We start from the raw sequence: 21,054 nt of genomic DNA on the forward strand, positions 1-21,054 counted from the left end.
GTCAAGATGTCATGGAGAGGCTGGAGGGAACTGCCTGAAAATGTAGAGCTGTGTTCCAGTAGCCATGTTTCTTGAAGATGATTGCATAATGATATAGCTTTCACAATGTGACTGTGTGATTGTGAAAACCTTGTGTCTGATGATCCTGTTATCTACCTTATCAAGAGACGAGTAAAACATATGGAATAAAAATAAATAATAGGAACAAATGTTAAATAAGTTTAGTAGATTGAAATGCTAGTGATCAATGAAAGGGAGGGGTAAAGGGTATGGTATGTATGAATTTTTTTCTGTTGTCTTTTTATTTCTTCTTTTGAATTGATGCAAATGTTCCAAGAAATGATAATGATGATGAATATGCAACTATGTGATGATATTATGAATTACTGATTATATATGTAGAACAGAATGATCATATGTTAAGAATGTTTGCGTTTGTTTGTTGTTATATTTATATATATATATTTAAATTACAAATTGAATAAAAAAAAAAAAAGATGCCACCTGACTGGAGAGAAGGGCTCAGGCAAGCCTGAATGCAGAGGGGTCGTCCAAAGTCCTGGGCTCTGGGGTCTCCTAGTCATGCTTGACGATGAGTCATTCAACCAGATACTCGCTCAGTTAGGCCTGCAGGCTGGCCAGCCTGCAGAGGTTGGTCAGGTGGCTGCCCATCTTCTTGAGAAGTACTACCTCCTCATGTAAGAAATGGTTCTCCAGGAAGTCCAGATATGAGGGTCTGTGTTGGAAGAATCTAAGGTATGCAGATCTGAAAAGGCCTGGTTCAGGTTCTCCTCCAGGATCAGAGCAGCTTCCATGGTGTCCAGAGTTTTACCGCACTCATTTTGGATGGCTTCTGTACATCCTGGAATTGGGCATGGCTGCCCCACACGTCTTTCATCTACAAGAGATGCTCAGTGCCTTCATGCTCTTACTTCGCCAACTCATGAATGAAGTGGTCCATGACCTTCAGGGCCACATTATCGTGGTTGAAATAGAAGCCCAGAGAGAAGTAGGTGTAGGAAGTCCACAGATGCAGGCTGACCAAGCAGTTAACAGAGGTCTCCACTTCTGTGGAATAATTCTGACAGATCTTGGAGCTCATGGTTGGTCGACAATGGGGACAAAAACTGGTGTTAGTTGGTCCGTGAAGCAGGGGATAGCCAAAAAGATGGTCCCAGATGTTGCAATTGGAAAGGCAGTTGGAGGGTTTTCAAGGCTGAAGAGGTAATGGGAAATTCCCCAGGTCTGTTCCATTCAGACACTGGTGAGTTGAGAGACTGCAAGGCACACTCTACCTTCCACTCTTATTTTTCAGTTTTCTCTTTGTTTTTGGCCCAAAGTGTTTTGCTCAGTCTCTTGTGAGACACTAAAGCTTGCATTTTAAAGACGTTTGTTGTATTTTAATCAGCATTTCCAGGTGTTTTGTACTGGGATTGTTTTCAGATTATTAAAGTCTGTAATATGTATCATTTTGAGATAAGCATGTAGAAAGATTGTTTGCAAGGTTATTAACCTATATTTCAGCATCCATTTTTCCTTTACTTCTTATTTTTAACCAATAGTCCATTATGGATACAAATAATAGTTGACTAAGCATAAGATCAATGTAAAGCTGTCTAAAGGTCAAATATACTACAGCAGGTAGGGGTATTCAGTTAAGTGATAAACTGAGTGACTGAGTCAAGATCATATTCCTAAGATTTCCAACAATTGTTGTGTAGGCTCTTTAAATATGCTTTCAGAGATTAATGTCTTGCTGCAAAGGGAACAAATGATGATTTGTGTTATTTGTAGTTGCAAACAAATGTCATTACCGCCTTTAAAATAACCTGAAACATCTTTGAGAAAACCCCAGGAGTTCACTACCAGTTGGGAAATTCTGACCTACAGGATAAAAGAAAAATTTCACAGTTTGGCATAAGTTGGTTTCTACATGCCTTTCTAGCCAAATCTCCCACTTCTTAGCAAAATTACACCTGATAATCACAACATGCTGATATTCTCAGTGATGTTCCCACTTGCCTGGAATACTTTTTCTCTACTTAAAAGTCTTCTGCTAATTCTTCAAACTCCAGTACAAATGGCAACTTCTTGAATAGTTCTTCCCTTTTCTGACAGGCAGTTTATTACTTGGTCCTCTGCATTCTCTTAACACTTACAATTCTCTTACAGCATTTACCACATTGTATCGTTAAGTTACTTGTTTAGACATCTGTCCTCTCTATCAAGTGTAAGTTCCTAGAAGGCAGGGATTCTATTTATGCTTGAGTCCCAGCACCCTATCCAATACATGCTTCATGAATAATTGAATGAGGTGGTTATGGATGCCAACGGTATCAGTATGTGTGTCTGTTATGTACGATGTGCTTTATTAGTCTCCAGTCTAGAACATAACCTTATTTTTTGTTCTTTTTTGTCTCTCCAGACTTCAAAGAAGAATAAATTGAAAAAGATTCAGAAAATCCCAGGTAATTAGGATCTTATTCTTTATTCCTCAACTCCCCAAGGTTAATGACAGGTCTACTGTGGGTCTGCTTTAAGACACTAGCCTTACATAGCAGGTGGAGGGAGGTCGAAAAATAGGTTATAAATAGAAGTATGCCAATTCTTTCTAGTATCTTCCCTTCCAAAGATATAAACTGTCCATGCTTCCTTTCCTCATTCCTTTTGTGCAAGATCCAAAGTATTGAGAAAGAAACTTTGTGTAGTTTGGGAATGGAGAAGGGGACTATTGAGAAGTTGGTGAGGAAAGTTTCAGTACCTTTTTTCCCTCACCAAAGATACTGGAGAGAGACTCCTTTAGAGGAAAAAATACGGATCATGACCTTTGTTTCCACCACTCCAACTTTCTAATACCATGATTATTCCTACTGTTTCCAATGTTTATATTCATTACACTGTGAACATGGCATAGTATAGTTAAACAAACAAACAAACTTGAGAGCTGGGTTAAGTCTGAGCTCTACCACTAAACATCTTTATGATCTTGGGCATGAGTTTACTTTTATTTTCTTATTTCCAAAATGAGGGGGTTGGATTGGGTGAGGCCAGTTATAATTGATGCTAATAGATTCTTCACTCCTACTCCCAGCTCCACAGTGGGAAGAAAATCTCAGGATGACAAGGTGAGTAAAGCCTGTCTTCACTGTGTCTATTCTTTCTCGCTTCAGCTTATCCTACTAATAAACCCTGTGAAAGTTGGAAATAAGATGACCCAGACTCTGCTTTACTTCACTCATAATGATAGCTATCTCCTTTTCAAGTCTTTCATCCTTTTTAGTACTTTAATATCACTTGAATTACATTGACATGCTCTGTTGTATCAGCTTTTCAGGACTCTCTGTGGGCTTGGCCCAGGAATATGCACTCTGGTCAATGGGCAGGAGTCTTCAACAGATCTTCCATCACCTGGAAAGTGCGAGGTCAGGGGATAGTAACTTCTGGGCAGGGATTGGAGTTGGTAGATTTTAAGAGAGAGGGTGGGAGTGAAGGTGAGAAGGAAGGAGGGAAGGGAAGGAGGGAGGGAAAGGAAGAGGGAGAAGAGAAATGGGGAGAGAGTGAATGAGTTAGTAAAATAATCTGGGCAGTGGGGAAAATTCTGGGTACAAAGGAAGTTTAAGAAACACCGATCTCGGGATCATTTCTGATTGGAATAGGAACAATTGTCTCCCTTTGTCCTGGAGGAGGAATTCTATATTAAGTAATTGATGTTAGGAAAAAAAAAATGTGTGTTTGTGTTTCTACCCTCTTCTTAGGCCAAAGATACTTTGCATTTGAAATGACCTTTCACCTTTTCCTGCTTCAAAGCAAATGTAACTTTTTCTCTTTATTTCTTAGATCAAGCCTTACAGAACTGTCTTTGCCTGAACCACAGGATATGATTTCTTCCTCCACCTCCTCTGTTTTGGTGGCTCAGGAACCTGTTCTAACGAGTTTTGACTGTAAGAAGGCAAACCATCCTACTGACCACAGCATCTCCTCTGGAACATCTTCTAACAGCTCCAGTTTGTCTCACTTTCCTATATTTTCTGAGGGAACAAACTGGCAATTCCGGAGTCATAGTTTATCTGTTTCCCCACAAAAGCAACATTTTGTGACCAGGAACCAAGGCACAACACTGCCTTCTTTTCAGCAAACAGAGCCTGAGAAATCACAGGTTTTTCAGAATTTGGCAGCTCCTTCCTTAAAACCCCAAAGCTCTTTTATTAACTCCGTTTTTGAACACTCAAATCTCTGTAAACATCAGGAGAAAACAAATGGTAAGAGAAGAAGCAAGAATCATTTGACATCAGATCAGGTGCCAAATTTTGTTTTCAGGGAGAGACCACAGCTCCCAGAGTATGCTCCAATTCAGCTCTCTCCTTTGGCTAGGTGGGAGCTAGAGGGGCATATGGCTTGGAAGGTGTGTACTTTGCGGGAACAAACAGTGCCTCTGGCTGTGAGGGAATCATGGGCAATGTTGAATTATTTAATTGAGATACAAGGAAGAGTCCCTGAACCAGAAAAACCCCAAATCCAGTTATCTATGCCCATTCATCAAAGCACTGAGCAAAATACCATCAGTAAATCCTCAGACCTTCCATCATTTCAACTTCATGTGAACACTGGAGTGGATTCTGGATTAAATAGGACAAAAAGAAAAATTTCACAGTCACTTATCCCAAGTGAGCAGCCACAATCTGGGGATGACTCCCAAATCCTTGGATCTAGGCCCTTAGGAACAACTCCCAGAAGCTTAGGAGTTGATGTAATTCAAGAGGAAAGCACTTCACTGCAGAAGGACCCCAAACGGGTGCTAGAGCTTAGTACAGAGCAGAGGATCATAGATCTTCCAAAGAAAATGACACAGCAACAGAAGACCCAAGTAAGTGATATGGAGTCGACCACAAGACTACCAACTCAAGCCACAGATAGCATAAAGGTAACTCCGCTGGCATTGCTTCAGGTCATGGATTCCATGGGGATGATCCCAGAAGCACATTCAGGAGCAAGAGAATCTGTGGGTTTGTGCTCACAGCCACCAAATCAAGTTGTGAAACCAACAGAAGCCATGGAAACAGTGTGTGCAATCCCAAAACCACCATATCAAGTTGTTCAATCAATGGAGGTAATCCCAAGAGCACAGCATCAAGTTATAGAATCAAAGAAGATGGCCTCAAGACCTATGAATCAAGTCACAGATGATATGAAAGTGACTCCTGTAGCATTGCTTCAAGTCATGAATTCCATGGGAATGATTAATAAATCATATCCACATATCATAGAATCAGTGGGGATAATCCCAAGGTCACAATATCAAGTCATGGAGTCTTTGAAGATGAACACATTGTTGGATGGCCAAGTCATAAAATCAGGAAAAACAAGCCCAAGGCCACCACATTTAGTCATGGAAACTGTTGAAATGTCCCTAAGGCCACAGGATAAAGTCATGGAATCAGTGAGTATGACCTCCAGGCCACAGAGTCAAATCACAGAAGAAATGAAGATTACTCCAGGGCCAATACATCAAAACACAGAATCATTGGAAATGGTCTCAAGGCCATTGCACCAAGTCATAGATTACATGAAAGTTACTCCAGTGGCACTGTTACAAGCCATGGATTTCATGGGAATTATTCCACCAGCACAGCCACATGTTATCGAATCTGGAGAATCTGCAGGTTCAAAGTCTCAAGTTGCAAATTTTCCCCCAGGGCTACCTCAACCGAATGATTTGAATTGTTCCTCTAGCTGCCCTACTACCATTGCTCCATTTGGAGTTGTAGAATCTGTATGTTTATCTCAAAGTCCATCACCTCAAGTCATGGAATCATTAACGATGATTCCAAGGCCACCATATCAAGTCATACAGTCAGTAAAGCTTACTCCAGTATCACTGGGAATGATCACAGCAGCACAGCCAAAAGTTATAGAATATCAGGGTTTGACTGAAAAGCCAATATCTCAAGACAAGGAATCTCTGGAATTGACTCCTGAATCATGGATTCAAGTGCTAGAATCTGTGCAGATGACTCCACAACTGCTTCATCAAGGCACAGAATCTGCGGCATTAACCCCAGGACTTCCTCATCAAGTTATGGAACCTTCGAGTTTGACCTCATGGCATCAAATGCTGGGGTATTCAGAGACGAGTCCAAGACAAAATCATCAAGTTACAGAAACCATGGGGTTGACCTCTGACACACGGCTACAAATGAAGAAACCTGTACACATAACACAGTCACACCATCAAATAATGGAATCTTTAGGGACAATCCCAGGATCAGTAGGTCAGAGTACCGAATCTATGGGAATGAGTCCAAAACCACTGCATCAAATCACAGAATCTGCAGTAATGACTACTACATCATCACTTCCAGGTATGAAATATATGGGAGTGAAGCAAATGCCACAACTTAAGGTTATGGATTCTATAAAGTTGTTCCCAGGACTGCATAATGTAAGTTCTGAGAACCTGACCCTGGGCCCAAGGTTTCAAAGTGTGAAATCTGTAGACATAACCACAGATTCAATCCCACAAATGGTAAAATATGGACAACTGATCCCAACTGTGAAATCTATAGAATTGGGACCAGAACCTCAATTGCCAAGTAGGAAGGCTGAAGAGCTGGGTCACAGACCACAGTTGCAAAGTGGGAAATCTGTGCAGTCAGACCTAATGTCTCAGCTTCAAGATGTGAAATGTATCCAGCTGACTTTAGGACCACAGCTGCAAAGTGTAAAATCTGCTGAGTCAACACCACAGTTACAAAGTAGGACATCTATAGATTTGACTCCCAATTCACAATTGCAAGATATGGAATATGTTAATTGGACTTTATCACCACAGTTTCAAGGTATAAATACTGTAACCCTAAGACCACCACTGCAAGATACAAAATCTGTGAAGTTGGCCCCAAAGCCATGGTTACACGATATCAGATCTGAGAAGATAGCTCCAGTATTATTGCTTGAAGATGTGAAAACTATGGAATTAACTCCTCAATTTGTAGATTGTAGGGGGTTAATTCCTGAGACACAAGTGCAAAGTGTGAACCATGGGCTACACCTTTCAGCAGTGAAAGTTGTAGAGTTGAACCAAAAACCAAATCATCAAGTCACAGAACCTGAAGGATTTACCCCACGGCATCAAGCCTCAGAATCTTCTAGAATGATCTCAGAGCAAAAATATCAAGGAACAGCAGAAAAGTTGACCACTGACACTAGTCACCATTTGGAAGAATCTATGCAATTGACACAGTTATCTTCAGGAATTATTCCAGGACCACTGAGTCAAGGTTCAGAATCGATGGAGACGTGCTCAATGCCATTCCAAGGCACTCCTGATACAGAGCCCCAATTTGTAAAAGCCATGGGGGAGACTCCAGTGTTACAACATACAATAAGAGAATCTCTGGGGTTTGTGTCAGGACCAGAGATGCAAGATATAGAATCAGAGGTGTTAACCCCAGAGCCAGAGCCCCAAGGAATGAAGTTTGTTCATCTGAATCTAGGACCATATTCAGAAGTAATGAAATATGAGAAGGTGAGTTCAGAACCACAATTTAAAAGCATGAAATCTGTACCACTGACTCCAGAACTACAGCCCCAAAGACAAAAATCTGAGGAGCTGACCCTAGGGCCACTAATCCATGATAATAAATGTGTGGAATCAACTCTAGGGTTAACCCCAGCACTACAAGAATCTAGGAGGTTAATTCCTGAAACACCATTACTACATGTTAAATCAAGGAAACTGACCATGGAGCCACATATAAAAGCAATGAAATCTGTGGGTCTATCCTCCAGACCAAGGCATCAAGACACAGTACCTACAGAGTTGGCTTCTGAGATCTGGCCACAAGAGAAGGAATCTGTGAAGTTGATTCCAAAGCAAGTCATGGAAACTGCTGGGATGATGCCTGGATCACATCATCAAAAGTTTTCAAAAATAACCTCAGAGCCAGGCTATCCAGACACAGAAACTGTGAGGCTGACTTCTGAGACTTTGTTTCAAGCGGCATTAATACAAAATCCAACAGGTCAAGTTGTGGAATCTGCAGGAATGACCATAAGGCCACATCTTCAAGTTATTGAATCTTCAGAGAAAGCCCTAAAGTCAAGATATGAAGACATAGAAACTGTGGGATCGATATTGTTCCAAGTTGAAAAATCCCAGGGGGCAACCCCAGTACCACCATATTCAGAGAAAGGATCTCTGGAATTGATTGTAGGACCAGGGAGGAAAGATGAAAAATCAAAGCCACCACTCCAGGATTTAAAATCTGTGGGGTTAATCCCTGAGTCATCCCAATTAGTGGCAGGATCTAAAAAGTTAATTACAGAACCCAAACCACATGCTATAGAGTTGACCCCAGGGCCACAGCTTCAAGGAGTGAAGTCTAGGCAGTTGGATCTTGAGCCACAGTTGCAAGATGTGAAATCTGTGATGAATTTAATCCAACAGTCAAATACAGGAGTGGTAGACACTGAGAAGTTGATAACAGAGCCAGTGCTACAAGGTATGATATGGGAGGAGTTGACTAAGGGGGCACAGTTTCAAGGTGAGGAATCTGTGGATTTAACTCTAGGCCTATGGCAGCCAAACATCAAATCTTCTGGACTGACCCTAGGGCCACAGCTGCAAAGTGTGAGATTTTCAAAATTATCTCCAGAGCCACTTCTCCAAGGAGATAAATTTATAGGTTTAATATCAAGTCCCCCACATAATGGTGTGAAATCTGGTGAATGGATTCCAGGTTCCCCAAGGCAAGAAATAAAATTATCAGATTGTCTCCCGGGACCAGAGCATCAAAGTATTAAATCTGTACAGTTGACTCCAGAACCACAACCTCAAGGTGTGAAACTTCTGGAATTATATCCAGGGCCATGCTTGCAAGATATAAAATATCATGATTTGACTTCAGACCCAAATAATCAAGGGTTCAAATATGTGCACTTCTTACCAGGAGCACAGCTTCAAGATGTAAAGTCTCTAGGATTTGAACCTGACTCATCTTTGCATTTCAGCCATGGGCTACAGGTTGAAGATATGAAATCTGTTCTGTCTAGTCCAGGGCCAAAGCTTCAAGATGTCAAATTTGGAGAGCAGATCCCAGAATCAATGTTTCATGGTATGAATTACGTGGAGGTGACTCCAGAATTAGGGCTGCAAGATTCCAAATTAACAAAGAGGTCTCCAGGGATTCAAGGTATGGAACAAGTGGGGTTTAACGCAGTGCCTTGGCCACAAGATGTCAAAAGTTTTTCGTTGACCCCAGAAACTCAACCTCAAGGCGTGGAACATTCAGAATTAGATTCAGGTCCACAGCTACAATGTGTAAACATTTTTGAGTTGACCCCAGGACTAAAAATGCAAGGGGTAAAACCTACAGAGTTGATCCCTGGACCAGAGATGCAAGGGGTTCAGTCTGAGACTTCTGTACCAGAGCTGCTGTTTCAAGGTGTACAATATGTAGAAGCAGACCAAGTGTCAAGCTTTGAAGGTGAAATTTTTAATAACTTAGTCTCTGAACCACAGATATCAGATGCAGAAACTATGGAGTTGACTTCCGCACCACAGTTACCAAATGTAAAACATTCTCATTTGACTGGAAGACCACAGTTACAAGGTATGAAATCTTATGAACCGATCCAAGAACTACAAGTACAAAATGTAAAACCTGTGGAATCGACCTCAGTCTCAAAGCTTGAAGGTTTAAAATCTGAGGAACTGACCCCTGTGTCACAGCTGGAAGATAGTATGAAATTTATACAGGTAACACCAGAGCCACAGACTGGAAATAGCAAATTTATGGTGTCAACTCCAGGGCCACAGAGGCAAGACCTGAAATACGCAGAATTGAACCTTGAGCCAAAGATGCAAGATGAGAATTCTGTGGCTTTTGCATTAGGACCATTATTGCAAGGTGTTAAATCTATGGAGGTGCTCCAAGGGTCTCAACTACAAGGTGCAAAATCCAAAGAACTGACTTCAGAGCCACAAATGCAAGAAATGAAATTTGTGGAGCTCACCCCATGTTTACAATTTCAAAGTTTAAAATCTGTAAAGGAGACTTCAGATCCAGATCTGCAATGTGTAAAATCTGGGGCGTTGACCCCAAGGATAAAGGAGCAGGTGATAAAATCTGTGAATATAATGGGAAGGCAAGGACATCAAGGAGTAAAATCTATGGAGTTAGCCTCAAGGCCACAGTTTCAAGGGATGGTATCTGCGAGTTTATCTCCTAGACCAGAACAGGACTATGAGGTATCTGTATTATTCTCACCAGAGCAACAACGTGTGAATTTAGAGCAATTGGAGACACACTCTGAACCTGAAAGTGTAATGTCTTTAGAGTTAATTTCAGAGCCCAAACTTGAAGGTGTAAAATCTATAGACCCCAACTCTGAGCTACAGTTTAAAGGTATGAAATCATATGAATTGATTTCAGAACCAAATATTCAAGGAACAGAACATAAAGAGTTCAACCTTGAACCACAGCTACAAAGCGTGATATCTTGCAAACTGACCCCAGGATCACAGTTGTACCAAGTGAAATCCTTGGAGTCAACTTCAGAACCACAGCTGCAAGATGTGAAAACTGTGGAGTTAAACAAAGAGCCAGAGCTTAGAAATATGAAATCAGTGCAGTGGATGCCAGGACCAGAGTTTCAAGGTGTGAAACCTGAAGAGTTTACTCCACGGTCACAATATCAAGGTGTCAAAACTACAGAGTGGAAAGCTGCACCACAGTTGAGAGGTGCGAAATCATCTGTATTGACTCCAGCACCAAAACATCAAGGTGCAAAATCTATGGAGTTCAACCTTGGGCCACAGTGGCAGAGCATGAAAACTGCTGAGTTTTCCTCAGGACCACAGCTGCAAAAAGGGAAAAATTTGGAGTTAATCTCAGAGACACAGCTTCAAAGCAAGAAAACTTTTGAGTTAAAACAAGAGCCAAAGCTTGGAAGTGTGAAATGTGTGCAGTGGATACCAGTACCTGAGTTCCAAGGTATGAAATCTGTAGTATTAAATCTTGAGTCACAATCTCAAGGTGTCAAACCTCCAGAATTGAAACCTGTGCTACAGTTGAAAGGTATGAAATCATCGGTATTGACTCTAAGGCCAAAACTTCAAAGTGCAAATTCTGCAAATTTCAACCTTGGGTTACCATGGCAGGGCATGAAAACTCCTGAGTTGTCCGGAGGACCACAGCTGCAAAAAGGGAAAAATTTGGAGTCAATGTCAGAGCCACTGCTTCAAGGTGTGAAAACTGTGGAGTTAAACCAAGAGCCAGAGCTTGAGGGTATGAAATCTGTGCAGTGGATCCCAGGACCTGAGTTCCACGGTATGAAATCTGTAGTGTTAAATCTTAAGTCACAATGTCAAAAGGTCAAACCTGTAGCGTTGAAACCAGTGCTACAGCTGAAAGGTGGGAAGTCATCTAAACTGACTCCAAGGTCAAATCTCCAAGATACACAACCTGTGGCACCACTCTGGGAACACCAGCTTCAAGGTTTCAAACCTATCGATTTGAAACCTTGCCTACAGTCAAGAAGCATAAAATCATGTGAGTCAACTTCAATGTCAAAGTGTTGTGGTATAAAATCTATGGTACTCAAGCCTAGACTTCACTTGAAAGATGTGAAATCTCCTGAGTTGACCTCAGAACCACAAGTGCAAGAAGAGAAACCTTTTGAGTCATCTCCAGGGACACAGAGTCAAGGTGTGAAGTCTCCAGTGTCTGCACAAGAGCTACAGCTTCCAAGGATGAAATCTGGGGTTTTAAACCACGGGCCACAATTACAAAGTGATAAATCTTTAGAGTCAAACTCCCTGCTATACTTAAAAAGTGTGAAATCATCTGAGTTGACTCTTCAGACAAAGCTTCAAGGTGTGAAATCTGAGGAGTTCAACTCTTGGCCACAGTGGCAAGGCATGAAATCTTCTAAGTTGACCACTGAGACAAGGTCTCAAGGTACGAAACTTACTGAGTTAAACCTTGCCTCACAGTTGCAAAGTATAAATTTTCCTGAGTTGATCTTGGGGGCAAAGATCCAAGGTGTCAAATCTACAGGTTTCAAACCTGGGCCACTATTGCAAGGCATGAAATCTTCTGAAGGGACTTCAAAGACAAAGATTCAAGATATAAAACATACAGAATTTAGCTTTGGTCCCCAGTTGCAAGTTGCAAAATCTTCTGAGTCGATCCTGGGGACAAACCTCCAAGAAGTAAAACCTTTGGCATTCAATTCATGCCCACAATTGCAAGATGTGAAATCTTCTAGTTTGATCATGACTAAAACACTTCAAGATATAAAACCTACTGATTTCATTCTGGACCACACTTGCAAGGATCATTCTGAAACAATCCTAGGAATAAACATTCAAGGTATGAAATCTGTAGAATTTAAACCTGGTTCAAAGTTACAAGGTAAGATATCTTCGGATTTAAGCCTGGGGAGGAAATTTTCGTGTATGAAATCTGAAGCGCTCTTCCCAGGCTCACATTTACAAGACATGAAACCATCTGAGCTGATCACAGGTGCAAAGCTTCAAGAAGTAAAATCTATGGAGTTCAGTCCTAGACCACACTTTCAAGGTATGAAATCTTCTGTGGTGATCCCAGGGACAAAACTTCAAGGTGTGATGAAATCAGTGGAGTTCAATGCAGGTCCACATTTGCAAGATGTGAAATATTCTAAGTCACTCCTGGGGACAGAGCTTCGAGATATAAAATCTATGGAGTTCCATTCTGGACCACACTCTCAAGGTATGAAATCTTCTATGGTGATTCCAGGGACAAAACTTCAAGGTATGGAATCAGTGGAGTTCAATTCTGGACCACAGATACAATGTGAAAAATCTTCTGAGTTGATTCCAGGCACAAAACTTCAAGATATGAACTCCATGGATTTCAAATCAGGTCCACATTTGCAGGATGTGAAATATTCTAAGTTGCCCCTTGATACAGAGCTTCGAAACATAAAATCAATAGAGTTCAATTCTGCACCACATTTGCAGGGTATAAAATCAGAATTGATCCCAGGAACAAAGCTTCAAGAAGTGAAATCTGTAGAGTTCAATCCTCGACCACAGTCACCAGATGAGATATCTGATGTGAAGTTAGAATGGAGGCTTCCAGATTTGGAATCTACTGAGTTAAAACCTGTTCCACAGTTAAAAGATGTGACATCTGAGTTATTGCCAGAGATAAAGCTTCAAGGTGGGAAATCTTTAGAGTTCATCCCTGGGCCAGAGTGGCAAGATGTGAAATCTTTTGAATCGACTCTAGGTACAAAAGTACAAGATGTGAAATCTTTGGAGTTCAACTCAGCCCCACAGGTACAGGATAGGAAACTGACATCAGGAACACAATTTCAAAGTGTGAAATCTATGGAACTTAACCCTGGGGCAAAACTGCAAGGTATGAAATCTTCTGAGGGGATAAATCTTCAAACAATGAAATCTGAGGAGGTCAACAATGGTCGAGAATGGCAGGTTGCACAGCCCTCTGAGTTGGCTTTGCAATCAAAGCTTTACAGTGCATTATCTTCTAAGTTCAATGCTGGAAAGCAGTTGCAAGATGAGAAATTTCAGTTGAATCCATATCCTGATCTTCAAAGTGTAAAATTTATGGTGTTCAATCCTGTGCCAGATTTGCAAGGTATGCAGTCTTCAGAATCTATGGAATTCAACCATAAGCAACAGGTACAAGATGTAAAGTCTTCTGAGTTGTGCTTGGGAACAAGGCTTCAAGGTATGCAGTCTCTAGAATTCAACCCTGGAACACAGTTGCAGGGAGTAAATTCTTCTGAGTTGAATGTTGGGCCAGAGTTTCAAGGTACAAAATCTAAGGCATTCTGCCTTGGGCCACACTTGCAAAGTGTAAAACTTTCTGAATTGACTCCAGTTTCAAAACTTCAAGGTATGAAGTCTTCTGAGTTAAATCTAGGCTCAGAGATCCAAAGCAAACTATCTATGGTGTTCAACCCTAGACCACATTTGCAAGGCTTGAAATCTGAATTATCTCCAGGGTCAAAGTTTCTAGGTGTAGCAGCTATGAAATGCAACTCTGAGCCACAGGCACAGTGTGTGAATTCTTCTGAGTTGAATCCAGAGCAGAAACTACAATGTGAAAATTCAATGGCATGCAAACCAGGGTCACAATTGCAAGGTGTAAAATCTTTTGAATTAACTTCAGAGTCAAAATTCCAAGGTAGGAGATCTTCTGAGTTGAATCCAGGGTCAGAGTTTCAAAGTAGTAAATCTGTTGTGTTCAGTCCTATGCATGATTTGCAATATATAAAATCTGAATTGACTACAGGGACAAAGCTTCAAGGTATAAAATCTATGGAGTTCAACTCTGCCCCACAGCTGCAAGGTGTGAACTGTTCTGAGTTGAATTTAGAATCAAAACTTCAATGCATAAATTCTAAGACTTCTGACCCAGGGTCACAAATGCTAGGCATGAAACCCTCTGAACTGACAACTGGGGAAGAATCTCAAGATACAAAATCTATTTTCTTCAATCCTGGACTAGATTTACAATGTATAAAATCTTCTGAGTTGACTCTAGGGACAAAGTTGCCAGAAGTCCAATCTTTGGAGAATGACCTTGGCTCACAGCAGCAAATTGTGAAAACTGTGTTTACTTCAGGCCCTCCACTGCATGCTGTAAAATCTGTGATACTTTCACCAGAGCCACTGCTTGAAGATGTAAAATCTGTGGGGATGGATAAGGAGCCATTGACTTGTGGTATAAATTCTATGACATTGATTTCAGACTCTGAGCTAAAGGACTTGAAATCTGAGGTGTCTTCACTAGAGCCATGTTTTCAAAAAGTGAAATATGTAGGGTTAAATACAGGGCTACATCCTCAAGTTATGAATTCTGAGGAGTTGACTTCACACTTCAAGCAACACACTGTGAAATCTGTGATGTTTGCATCAGAGCCATGTTTTCAAGATGAGGAAGCTCTGGAGTTGAAACCAAAGCTACCTCAAGACGTGAAATCTAAGAAGTTGATTTCTTGCCTCAGGCAGAAATCTGTGATGTTTTTATCAGAGTCATGTTCTCAAGAGGTGAAATCTGTGAAGTCAAATCTATGGGTACAACCTCAAAGTGTGCAATCTTTAGGGTTGACATCATGCCTCATGTCAGAATGTGTTAAATCTGAGGTCTCTGCACCAGAGTCCGGTTGTCAAACCATAAAGTCTGTGGAGCTAACACCAGGGTCCCAACAGCAAGGTACAAATTGCCGAGAGTTAACTTCAGAATTGCAAGGTGTAAAATCAGTGGTGTTGGCATCAGAGCCAACTAAGGAGTTAATACCAGGATCAATGTTGAATAGTGTCAAAATTCCAAATTTATCTCCAGAATCACAGCAACAAGGTGTGGAATGTGTGGCGTTTACACCAGAGTCAAAGTTGCAAGGTATAAAACATATGGAATTGTCTTCAGTGTCTGTGCAGCAACCTATAAAATCTGTGGAGTTAGCATCAGAGTCATTGTTTCAAAGAGTGAAATCTAAGGAGCTAACTCCAAGACCAAGTTATCAAATCACAGAATCCTCTGAGATAATCCCTAGGCCAGAGCTTCAGTTGGCAGAGATGATACCAAAGTCAAGGCATCTGGTGCCTAAATCTTTGAATTTGATTTCAATACCAAGTCATCAAGTCACAGAATCTCTAGAAATGACACCTGAGACAGGATATCAAGGCAGAGAAACTGTAGATAAATCTGTGGGGATGACCGCAAAGCTAACAGGTAAGGCCATAGAATCTTCAGGGATACCTCTGAATCTAAATCTTCAAGTACCAGAATCTGTAAATCTCACTCTAGTGCTAAAAGGTCAAGGCTCAAAATCCTTAGAATTAACCCCAGAGAAAAGCTGCCAAATCACAGAAACTCCAGAGTTGCCTTGTCAGTCATGGCCTCAAATTAATTATTTTGGGGGTTTACATATAAAGCCACTGCAGCAAGTTGTGGAATCTGAAGGAATGACCCCTGAATTACAGCATCCAACTACAGAAACCATGGGGTTGACCTCTGAAGTGAGGCTGCAAGGGAAGGAGTCCTCTGGAGTGACCCCAAAGCCATTAAGTCTAGCCACTAGCTATTCAGAAAGATCTCCAAGGCCTTATCCTCAAGACTTAGAACCTGTGGAGGTGATCTCTGAGAAAAGACTCCAAAGAGAACGATCTGTATTATTGATTCCAAAGTCATTACATCATGTCCCAGAATCTTCAGAGATGACACCAGGGCTAGGACATCAAGTTCCCGAATTTATGGAGTTGACTTCTGAGAAATATCTGCAAGTGGAGGAATCTATGGAATTGACCCCAAAGCCACAGCATCATGTGGTATGTTCAGGGCTAACAACAGTGTTAGGACATCAAGTTCCAGAATCTGAGGGTTTGACCTATAAGCAATGGCTGCAAATGGAGGACTCTTTAGAATTGCCCCCAAAGCAAATAAGTCAAGTCATAGAACATGCAGAGTCTGTAAAGCTCACCTCCAAGACAAGCCAACAAGGGGAAGGATCAATGGGGCTAACCCAGCTACAACATCAAAATATGGCATATACAGGGATATCCCCAGGACCACCAGGCCAAATTATGGAATTTATGAACATTAGTCCAAGGCCAATAGACCACATTATAGAATTGATAAGAACACCGTTTCAAGTTGCTCAATCAGTACTTGTAATCCCAGTGGTCCACCAAAAAGTTGTTGAATCCATGGAAGTGACTGCTGGGCCACCACTTCAAGTTGTGAAATCTGTGGCATTAACCCCAGGGCCAACCCCTCAAATGGCAGAATCTGTTGAGTTGACTCCAAACCTGCAGGATTTAAGACCTTCAGAGTTATTGGTGCAAAATGTGAAATCTAAGAAATTAATCACAGAGCTAACACACCAAATTCTGGGAAAAAAGGAGGTGACAGGGTCTCAAATTGTAAAGAGTGTGTTAGTCCCAGGACCACAACTTCGAATTATAGAATCTGAGGAATTAGCACCAGGACCAATTCCTCAGGTTGTTGAACCAATAGGAGTAGTTCCAGAAGAAGAGTTTGAAGTAATGGAATGTTTGGATTTACTCCCAAAGCCATATCTTCAAGAACTGGTGAAACCTATGGGAACTCTAAGGCCAAATATTCAAGTAAAATCTGTAGAATCAATCCCACAGCCTGCATCTCCGTTTGAGGAACCTATAGTGATGACTCATGAACAAAGGCTTCAGGCTTTGAAATCTATAGGGATAAAAACGGGTTCTCCTCAACCTATGGAATCTGAGGATTTGAATCTAGAACAGGTGTATCAGACTAGAGAACCTGAGGAGTTAACATCAGGAGAAGAGTTACAAGTAGGGAATCATTTTTCTGGGTTCATACACAGCTCTTCATCCCCATTCATCTCGACCTCTGTCAAGGCTACAGCTGACCTAGGAAGACTTTTGGATTTTGGGATACCAGAAGTATCAAGAACCTCAGATATAAAAAACTTTAGTATAGACATTTTGTATCCAGGAGAGTCCTATAGAGACCCTACTACCAAACAGTCTTCAACTCCTCCCTTGGCCCTTCTTAATCAACTCTCTGATCAGACAGCTATCACTGTGGAAATCCCATATTCTGAGATTCCAGAAGTGGATGTCATATCTAAGGAGAGGACCAAGAAGCAACAAATGGAGGAGCCAGAGAATTCACTGCAGTGGAGATATAGTCTTCAGAGTCTTCCCCAATTTCCACCACAAAGTTGGCGATTGCCATCTAGGACCTCTCAGGTGCGATTAGGAGCTCAACGAAGCCTGTCCAGCCTGGGCAGACAACAGAATGTTTGGGAGAATCATGCCTGCCGGCAGCGACTACCTAGAAAATATCTCTCCAATATGCTAACACTGGGGAATGTCTTGGGGACCACTATGGAAAGGAATCTTTGCTCTCAAACATCTCCAGAAGAAAGAGCCATTGTAGGTACCTGTCAATCTATTCAGAAGTTATTTGGGGTTCCAGCTGAGCTGATGGAATTTTCCCAGAGTCTGCAAGAGAAGAATCAAGGTAATATTTCTAAGCCTTCAGTGGTCAAAAGTTATATTCAGAGACATACTTTATGCCAAGATCATATGAAAAGGATGGCCTTAAGAATGTGGACACGAGGCTCTACATCCTCCATAATACAGAAATACTCTGGGACTAAAATGGGAACAAAGAAAACAAATTCAAGGCTCAATGAGATATCCCAGGAAGCCAGTCCACAGATGCCTGTTTCATATACAGGGGGCCTACTTCCTGCTCCAGTAAAGTCAGATTCTTCCCTCAGGGATGTTTTCACAAGGAAAGATCCTGTTCTAGTGGATGAGGGTAATAATTCACATAGTGATTCACAGAGAAGGATTTCTGAGCCCCAACACTCCCTCAAACCAAGTTATCTTTCCCAGGCTAAAAGTGATTTCTCAGAACAGTTTCAGCTGCTGCAAGATTTGCAGCTAAAAATAGCAGAAAAACTGTTAAGGAGTCAACTACCCCCCAATGTGCCTCCACCTCAAGCTACAGGTCTGGTTCTAAAATACCCTATTTGCCTACAGTGTGGTCGATGTTCAGGATTTAATTGTTGTCATAAATTACAAGCTGCTTTTGGACCATACCTTCTTATCTATCCACAGCTCCACCTTGTAAGCACTCCTGAGGGCCGAGGTGAGATTCGGTTGCATCTCGGTTTCAGGTTGCGAACTGGGAAAAGACCTCAAGTCCAAAATTATCATAGAAGAGACAGGCCTGTCATACCATCACCGAGGAAAGCTAAAATCTATACTCGAACTTCCAGGAGTCCTACTTTCACAAAAGATTTTTGGTCTGGGCCTTCTCAGTCTTCTACTCCTATACAAGTCCACATCAGGCGAAGACAACATGGCAGCCCTGACCCAGTAGGAAAGACAGAAATTGGAGAGCCTGGGCATTATGAATTCACTCAAGTTCATTCCCTACCAGAGAGTGATTCTGAAAGCAATCAGGATGAAAAATATCCAATGAAGAGAATGACGAAGAGGGTGAGAACACAAAAGAGAGGACGAAATTCCTCTAGGGAATTACCACCACAGATGAGAAGGAATAGAATTGGAGCATCTCAAACAACTACTGCCCCTTTAAAAAGACAACCTAAGAACTCCTCCCAACCCAAGTTCATGCAACTGCTTTTTCAGGGCCTAAAGCAGGCATTACAAACAGTACACAGAGTTATGGTTTCTGCTGGGCGGAAGCCTCAAGATGGGACAAGGTCAGATCACTTGTTGCTGCACAAACACTATACTCCAAAACAAAAAGCCAAGGACTATTGCTTATCAAGAGATAAAAAAAAAGACAGGAGGGCAGTTGTCAAGCTAAGCCCAATAGGCCAAATCTCTCAGGAGGAGGGCATAAAGTGGGCAAGAATAGATAATTTCAGATCAACTCAACAGCACAAAAGAGGTAGCTCTTTCCAACCCAGACCAACCCAACTGTCCAAGTCCATCGTTTCCCAAAGAGGAATCACTTTCAAGCCCAACTCAATCAGGCATCCTTTGGGTACAGTTCAAAATGACAGTAGCAGCAGAGCTAAGAAAAACTACAGAACCGTTATCTCCACTCAGGAGTCCAAGAATTTGCCCAAACGGGGAATCAGAGTTCAGGCCCAAAGGAGAACTCTACCTGTTTCCTGTATGAAGAGAACCTCACACAGTCACCTTAGAGAGAAACCCACACACAAGAAGCAAAACCACCCAGGCTTTTTTAGGGAAAGACCCCTACGCAGACCCCGTCACAGTCCCTCTGAGAGAACCCATAGCAGTCTCTCTGAGAGAACCCATCACAGCCTCTCGAAGAGAAGCCATCGCAGTCCTTCTGAGAGGAGAAGACACTTTTGCTCTGAGAGGAGAGGGCACAGTACCTCTCAGAGAACCCATCACAGTTCCTCTGAGAGGGGCCATCGTGGACCCGCGGAGAGGAGACTACACAGTTCCCCTCAGAGGAGCCGCGGCAGTCACTCTGAGAGGAGCCGCGGCAGTCACTCTGAGAGGAGCCGCGGCAGTCACTCTGAGAGGAGCCGCGGCAGTCCCTCTGAGAGGAGACCTCGGAATCCTTCCGAGGGAAGCCGACGCAGTCACTCCGCGAGGAGTCGGCGCAGCCCCTCTGAGAGCAGCCGGCGCAGTCCCTCTGAGAGGAGCCGTCTGAGGCCCTCCGAGAGGAGCCGGCGCAGTCACTCTGCGAGAAGCCGCCTTAGTCCCTCTAAGAGCCCTCTTTGCCCCTCTGAGAGGAGCCGTCTCAGCCCCTCGGAGAGGAGCCGGCGCAGTCGCTCGGAGAGGAGCCGGGGCAGTCACTCTGCGAGAAGCCGTCGTAGTCGCTCCGAGAGAAGCCGAAGCAGCCACTTTGAGAGAACCGATCACGGTCCCTTTGAGAGAACCCGAGACTGTCCCCGTAAGGGGAGAATTAAGCACAGTTCCCCTGGGGAGAGGCCCAGACATAGCTTGTATAAAGATCTCAAGACTTACTCAAACATATCTCCTAGGGAAAACGCTATAAAACACAGGAGGGCAACTTTGGAGACCCAAAGCTAGTAGATGACGAGATCTGTCCCCATTATTGATCATCCTCCTCAAGTCATCATCCAGCTGCTCCTTCCTGGTTTCTTAACGGCTCAGCCCCTGTCTCGAATTCCTGAGCCCTCAGCTACGAAAGAGCGTCGATCTCCCTACCTGGGGTGGGGATGGGGGGAGCAGGGGAGAATGGGTCTATAATTTCTCTAAGATAATAAAGGAGCAATAATTAAACGGGACATTGATCTCCAAGTGCATTTAGAAAGACCACTCGTCGTGCTGGGGGGAAGGAGAGGGAAAAGGAGGAGCAACCGGAGTCGCGCAAACAGAGGGAACCAGCGGAAGGGCTTCCGAGGCAGGTTAAGGCTCCAAACTCCTCCCCACTGCCCCCATTCCCACCCCCACCTACAGTTCCGGGGGGGGGGGCGGGGTGGTGGGGGGCTTAAGACAATCTCAGTAGTCGGATCTCTTAGGAAGCGGTGGGTGCTGTCACGTGATCG

General features: G+C 42.6%; 1 protein-coding gene across 1 annotated transcript in view; it reads left to right on the forward strand.

The window, feature by feature from the left end:
• SPATA31H1 (SPATA31 subfamily H member 1) overlaps positions 1-20,991 on the forward strand; it is a 41,867-nt gene extending 20,876 nt beyond the window's left edge. Inside the window, exons 2-5 of the mRNA XM_077152463.1 lie at positions 2,426-2,468; positions 3,092-3,125; positions 3,327-3,422; positions 3,838-20,991. Coding sequence (XP_077008578.1) covers positions 2,426-2,468; positions 3,092-3,125; positions 3,327-3,422; positions 3,838-20,575 — 16,911 coding nt within the window. The 3' untranslated portion in view covers positions 20,576-20,991. The remainder of the gene's footprint in view (positions 1-2,425; positions 2,469-3,091; positions 3,126-3,326; positions 3,423-3,837) is intronic.
• The last annotated feature ends 63 nt before the right edge of the window (positions 20,992-21,054 follow it).

The sequence above is a fragment of the Tamandua tetradactyla genome, chromosome 3, assembly GCF_023851605.1.
Source record: "Tamandua tetradactyla isolate mTamTet1 chromosome 3, mTamTet1.pri, whole genome shotgun sequence".
Lineage (NCBI taxonomy): Eukaryota > Metazoa > Chordata > Mammalia > Pilosa > Myrmecophagidae > Tamandua > Tamandua tetradactyla.